Source organism: Haliaeetus albicilla, chromosome 23 (assembly GCF_947461875.1).
Source record: "Haliaeetus albicilla chromosome 23, bHalAlb1.1, whole genome shotgun sequence".
Classification (NCBI taxonomy): domain Eukaryota; kingdom Metazoa; phylum Chordata; class Aves; order Accipitriformes; family Accipitridae; genus Haliaeetus; species Haliaeetus albicilla.
The window spans coordinates 2,021,909-2,029,185 of record NC_091505.1 but is presented as its reverse complement, the minus strand read 5'-3'; the positions used below and the strand labels follow the sequence as shown (position 1 = coordinate 2,029,185).

The window sequence follows — 7,277 nt, the reverse complement described above, 5'->3', positions numbered from 1 at the left end:
TTTGGCACCGGGGTAGCCCTGAGCTCTCTGTATCCAGCACTCCTTAGCCTTGCCTTGCTAACTGTGCCCTGCTAGTCGAAATGCCTAACCACGAGTGCGAGATGTGCCATCTCCAGCAGGAACCAGGGGCTGCTCCCTGCAGGAATGAAGGAGAGAAATGAGGAAGGTGGAGCTGGAGTAGCTGCAAATGGTTTTCAATTAGTGGGTCCTTCTTTGTTGCTGTAAAGAGAGGGGATTAGAGGCAGGTCACAGGCCAAGAGATAAAACCTCCTGAAATAGGAGCTTAGGCAGTGCCTCGGTGGGCAGCTGGTGGTCTGGGAGCGCTGCGCTCTGCGACTGTCTGGGGTGCTGTGTGCCTTGCCTTTAAAAAAAGAAGGGGGGAGAGAAAAAAAGGGCGGTGTGGGCCAAGTGGCTAGAGGTGAGACACCCTGCGTGACCCACCATGGCAAGGGGGGTTCTCCGTGCCCTAGCGCTGCTGCTGGCCCTGCGATGCAGCCCTGGGCAGGCCGGGGAGTACTGCCACGGCTGGGCCGGCAGCGTGCAGCGCTGGCACCGTGGCTTCCAGTGCCCCGAGCGTTACGATGGCCTGGACGCCACTCTGTGCTGTGGGACCTGCAGCTTGCGCTACTGCTGCGCGTCCAGAGAGGCCCGTCTGGACCAGGGCCGGTGCCCTGGTGACCACCAGCAGCCCAGTCCCAGGCCTCCGGTGCCAGGTAAGCTTCCCGTGCCTCTAGCAGATGGAGGGGCGGCATATCAGATGTGCTTTCTTCTTTTTGCATCCCCTGGACCAACCTTCCCTTGGTGGCATCAGCCAGATCCTTCCTCTGTTTCTCTGCCCTTCAGAGCTCCAAGCTGTAACCATTGCGGCAGAAAGGCGTGGAGCCTTGGCACAGTGCTTATTTGGGTGGCTGCATGGGCCAAAGCCAGTCAGTAGCCTTCACTGGGAAGAGAGAATAACTTGGGGCTTCACTCAAAAGACTTTTCTGTCAGTCCTACTCTTAGAAAAGCCTCTAAGCTACTAACAGAGTAACCTGGCAACACCTCTGATGTTTATGTCCCTGGTGGAACATGTGTGTTGCTAACCTGTTCTGTTAATGCATGTGGATGCCTCAAAGTAACACACTTAACTTAAGTTCTGCCTTGTAAAAATGCTTGTAGCCCTCAAACCCAGATTCCATAGGCAACCCAACAGCAGTTTAGGTACTAACTGTAAAACTCAGTTACAAGTCTGAATTTCTACTTCGTCATGCACAAGTGAACAGTATCTGTGACATTTGAGTACTGGAACAGCCCCTGCACGGATATTAATGGCAGATGCTACAGGACTGACTGGTCTGACCCTCTGTACTTTTTTAAAGGAGCCTGCCGTAGCAATTGTCAGTTTCTAATCTTGCTGCAGCAAGAGAAGAGTTGAGAGTAACGCTACTCCAGGCTGCTCCCTCGTGCATGCATGTCTTAAGGAATGAAGAACAGAATATAACCTAGAATACCCCATGAACGAATGGTTGGCTAATGTCACTCTTACATTTTCAGTGCCCGTGTACCTGCCGTTCCTTCTTGTTGGGTCTGTATTTGTGGCATTTGTTGTTGGCGGTGCCTGTGTTGGAATTTGCTGCTGCAAATGCCTAAAATCCCAGGATGAGGGGCAACAAAGAGGACTTGCACCTGGCCAGACTTGGCTGCTAGAACCTGATCTTCCTTCTCCCCTCTCCAGTTCCAGTTCTGCCACCAGAAGCTCACTGAATGGTGGTCTTCAGACCACCAACATCTGCATGACTCTAGCTCCATCCCTTCCTATTATTGGGTTGGCTGAAGATGCTCGGTTCTTAAGTCTGCCACCTGCCAGTGGGCAACTCTTGCACCCTTCACACGCTAACCACAGAATACCAACTGATCGTACCGCAATAACGGCTCCAGCATCTTTCCTTAAAAGAACAATTTACGGACATAGTGCTAATGCATCCCCTCTTGGGGTAACACGGGGTGACCAAATGATGTACTCAGGAGTTCATGTCTGAGAAGATGGCACATCAGCGTACAGCCTGAACTGGATGCTACTTCACTATTATAGAAAGTTCTTTGGGACTGAAACGCAGACTTTCAAATGTCTGATGCTATTAGGAAGTACATCAATTTTGGCTTTTTACAGCTCTGAAGAAGACATTTTAGAACTTCTTTTAGGTTCTTGGTTTTTTTAACTGGTATTATTTTAATGCTATTGAAAAGGCAAGATTCTGAGGCCTGTATACCTGTTCAAGGAATGACTGAAACTGTAGAAATCAGTTTCACCCTTCCCTGGTCCTTTCAAGCTGCTATACCATGCTCTAGGGGACATGTCAGAGGACTGCTTTTCAGTTTCTGTAGCTGTGTCACTTCTCAGCAAGCACAGGAAGGTTGTATTTAATCTACACACTTTTACCAGTAAATTGATGCATGATGGTAAAACACTGCCTGTGACTTGCCTGCCCCTGATGAACTATCAGTTAAGTGCTGCTAAAGGAGCAACTTCTAGCCCTAATTTCAGTAAAATGTACATTTCGCACAGATCTTCAGGGAAGGTAATAAAACATATGTGGTGCTTCCTGTTTTCTGGTGGCTTAGTGGTCTTTTCTTTCTTTACATAACTGGACACTTCAAATGGGCGAAGAATTACAGGGTAAGGTAAGAACAAAATAAGACTCCAATCAGTTTTCTGAGAATATGCTGGAAGAGCTTGCCTACTTTGACTCCTTGTTAAGATGCATGCAGTCTGACTGCAGCCATCCCCTTCACAGCAGGACACTGATAGGAAGAAGTTGTCAAAATATACTACTCGCTGCTGGAGTGTTTTAACACCTCCTCACAGCACAGAAACCTGAGTGATTATACTGTGAAGGCATGTTAAAAGGACTCCACAGGTGTTACCAGTAAGAGCAGGGGCCAAGGCTTAAAAATCCTATGTGTATAAGAAGTAAATGCTAAAGCCCTTTCTGTGTTAGTACTGCCTATCAAACAGAAAACTGGTACGATAAAGATGCGTGGAGACTTCTCCTTTAAGTCAATAGGGCTAATATACTTTGTAAACAAATGTATGACCTTACACTACTTTATGTATATTTTAGGTCAGAATGTTGCATCTTAATTCTGGTGAGCAGTATGTCTCACAGTAATGCTTATACTAAGCACACATATATGTGAGTGCCCTAGTTTGTAGGGGCAAGGTGATATATTTTGAGAACTTCCTGACTCTTTCATGGGTGTGAATCAGAAATTTCACGGAATTTAGCTGACCCAGGGCTGTGGCTTATGTTTGCTTGGCCAGTTCCTCTTAAAATTGGAGTAAGAATATAAGCATGAAAACAGGATACCCTAAAAATAAAAGCTTCCCCAAAATACCAAGACTCATGTTGTACACTTGTTTTAGTACTGAAAAATAGTAAGTTAAGGCTTCCAGAAATATACTAGCTTGAACTTAAAAAGCATTGTCCTTGTTACATTCAGTGAAAGGTCAGTGGGATTTATTGATAACTATGCCAATACACAGTACCACAGCTAGAATTACAGTTTTTAAAGTTAGGTTTTAAACTTGCATTGCTGAAAGCACTTAGAAAATGGCTTCCTTTTTATAAAAAAGTAACGGTTGTTTGCAGTTGCCTTACGACAATCTGTAGCTGAATGGAGTACTTTATCTGGTTAAATGTCCAATTTTATAGTACATCATGACAAAAACTCATGTCAGTTCAGAGACAAATGAACAAAGTCCTTCCTGATGCTCTTTGTTCTGGGAAATACAGAGCAACTTGGGTCACATTTATGCTGTTAGGAAGATATATTTTATGCTTAAGTAGACTCGGGCATTAGCAATGGAGAATAGGTCATTTTATCAGCTAGTCTCTCCTTTACTAAAACATGATTATTCTCTACTGTAGATTTTCTGAACTAGAAAGGTAAAGGAATATGTGACCTGACAGTCAGTACGCTTAAGCCTCAATCTGTAGTGTATATAGACCTCCCGTCAACTTCAACAGAAATGGAAAGCTCTCCAGGAGGCAGCTTCAGGATAAGGTTTTAAATTAAATAAGAAACCAGAGAAATAGCCTTCCTGATACCATAAAACAGAAAAGGGTCAAGAGGTTCATGTGTAACCCTAAAGAATTAAAAGGAAAAAAATTGATCAGAAGTGAAAAACAGAAAAGCTAAATGGTTTTGTGACTGCTGCCTTAATTGCTCTCTGGCAAGGATTAGCAGACTGTTTGGAGTGAACATACCTTCCTCTCCCCCACCTTCCTCTGTGCATTCCACAACTGAAAAACTGAGACAAAAAATAAAAAAAAAGGCAAAGGGGCTTAACTGAGCAGACGCTCACCGCCAAAACTAGCATGGGAACAACAGGATTTTCTGGATCCCTATCACAGTATTTTCTATATAGTTAAAACTAATGTTTGCGGCAACAAAGCCAGGTCAAATATTTCAAGGCTTCAATATTTCTTTTCAAAACTGCAAGAGAAAACAAGAACTAACCAATTTGTTACACTCCATGGGCTGGAGAGACATTTTTCAAAGAACCATTTGTTTAACATCTTCCATCAAGCACCATTGTAAACTCAGATTACCTTGGTCTGTCTCAATTAGCATCTGCATTAAAAACAGATCAACTCATGTGGGGACTAAGGAAAGAGCACAGTATTTTTTATGTAAATTCGATCCCTTTACTAATTTGAGGGGCCTTGCTACTGAGTTTAGCACATCTTTAGATAGATGGGATATGTTCATGCTAAATCCCTTTTTTCTCCCCTAAACTGCTTTTCCTGGTTCAAGCTAAAGAAGAAGTACTTGGCACAGCCTAATAGTCTACTTACCACCTATTGTATTAGGTGCTTTGCTTTGTTTGCCTAATGATGCCCCCATCCCATTCCCTTCAACTTCTAATTAAGAAATGGTTTACACTCTTTGCTCCTTAATCCTCAGTAATGACACAGGTGATGTGAATTGTTCTTGGTGTATTCTTTCTGGATTTAGGAAGAAAGAACATAAGAGCTAAGAATTGAAAAGGTGAAGATGACAGTTTTAGTTCTCAAAAGCTTGTTACAAGGCTTGCAGAATGGTGTCCATGTGGTTTCTTACAGGCTTGTCCGTATGTGGCATTGCTTTGGTTTGAACAGTGGTTTTAATTTTCTTTAGCTTCTATCTGTCCCTAATTGATCTGAGATAAACCAAAATGTATTTTTGTCCAGATTTTTTTGACAGATTTAACCAGACTAGTTTAAAGCATGGCAGGTTTCTATGTTGCATATAACCGTGTCTCCACAATATTCCTGTTTTACTCCTTTTTTTTTTTTTGCACTGAATCAATATACAGCGCTGATCAATCCACTCTGTGCTATTAGGAATTAAAAACAAAGCAACTTAAAGAGCTTTTATTTCTCATGCTATGAAGCCATGATTTTTAAAGTACTGAATAAAAAGCAACCCCCCTTTCTGAACAGGTATGTATCTCCAGTTTTCCCTTGAGGAAAACTAAAGTACAGAGACCTTGTTTAAGGTCTTTCACTCTTTACCTCTTCCAAGGCTACACAGTGTATTGGCAGAACTGTGAAGAGATTCCAGCAACCCTGGCTCCATAACTTTGAGCCCACTACTGGTATTAACAGTATAATGAATTTCTTTGGCTAAGAATAATGACCGATACTTATCTTGCACTAAGTGACAGATTTGCTTTTATTCAGCATAGCTGCAGTTTTATAAATGTAAACACAGAGTTGACTGTTATGGAAGCTCTATGTTTTTTTCATGTTTACGCCAAGGATTTCACAAAGATCTGCAACAATTCATTCCAATCAAGTCAATTCAACTCTGAGCTGAAACAAGAACCCTCTCTATCCTTCAAGCAGAGCTACACTGATTTGCTATTCTTCAGTACCAGGTATTCTGGCAAATGGATCAAAAATTATCAGAATGCAAAAGCCCATCAAACCTACAGATTTCTGTGGGATCTCAAAGCAAGGAGAAGCATTCCTCGTATGGAAGTTATACAATTTCCTTAGGTCCTTCCTACAAGAAAGTGAAGGTAGTTACAATGTAAGTACAAAATTGTTGTAGAAAATGGTATATATTTCTATTGCTTTGAAACTGTTTTCATTGTCTTTACACCACCACTTTATGTTGTATTAGATCTTAATACAGTAGAAAGTACAGTGCCTAAACAAAGGCCCACGTACTGGGGAGTGCCTGCTGGAATCCCAGTGTCTTGACACAGATGTATGAGGGTGAAGGAGGTTCACAGGGCAAAATGAGACCGGATGTTTTTAACACAACAAGTTGGGGCATGGAGGAATGGACATAGTCCTGACTGGATGCGTGTGTCTGCACAGCCACTACCATAGCATCTGACGTGAGAGTAAATGTGCTTCTGCACCAAACCTCACAAATGTGGAGGAGGGGAGAAGGCTGCAGTCTCTTGATTCCAGTAAATCTATGCCTGCCTAGGAAAAAAACAGATCCTTATGTGCTCCCCCTTTCCTGTAGGGCCTCTGAGAGATGCAATTCGTATCTGTAAATGAGCACTCTTGCCAGTATACTTTCTGTTTGTTTTTTAAATTAAATAAGCTCTCTTGAGCAGGAGCACTGTGGGAGGTTTCAACTTGTACAAAGCGCTGCCAGCTTGCTTCCTTCCCTTTGATGCATGATGGCTAGCATAGTAGCCCCATTGCTGACTTCCAAAACTCATCCTCATTGCTGAGAAATCAGACAGTCACTGCTTAGGCAGAAATAGAGGAGGATAGCAGCCTGGCAGTCCTGGGTGTAGATGCAGAATGAAACTAGAAATGTTGCTCCTTTCCTAGGAAATATGGCATGGAGCTGCATATAGTGGCCTGCTTGCCTGTATACTTGATGCCTGCATGTATGCTTTCATGTTGCTCTGTGCATGGATTTTGCCGGAATAACTTTTTTTTCTCTTAAGCACTTAACAGTCACTATTTTACTGTGTAGTTCTCATATAATGGGACTGCTATCTCCTGTTTATCAGAAACAGGAATAGATTGATGGGGGCCCAGGAGAGGTCTGTCATGCTAGAGACTAATACTTGTTCCCTGATACTGGTTTATGACAAGGGCCAAATGCAAGCTCACTGGTGTTTGTGGTTATCTCCTGTTTCAACTGCTGATTATTTCAGTCCCTTCTTGTTCAAAGCATCAAGACTATTGCTTTTACAAATGAATGAATGACGTGCCTCAGTATGAGGCTTGTGCATACATAAATGAAAATATGGTATGTTTGCTAGTCTTTTTTTTAATTTG

General features: G+C 42.8%; 1 protein-coding gene across 1 annotated transcript; it reads left to right on the top strand.

The window, feature by feature from the left end:
• Positions 1 to 374: 374 nt before the first annotated feature.
• Positions 375 to 2,189, top strand: LOC104310544 (protein shisa-1). Its single transcript, XM_009914945.2, has 2 exons — positions 375 to 713; positions 1,534 to 2,189. The coding sequence occupies exons 1-2, from the start codon at positions 443 to 445 to the stop codon at positions 2,016 to 2,018; spliced, it is 756 nt and encodes a 251-aa protein (XP_009913247.2). The 5' UTR covers positions 375 to 442; the 3' UTR covers positions 2,019 to 2,189.
• Positions 2,190 to 7,277: the final 5,088 nt, after the last annotated feature.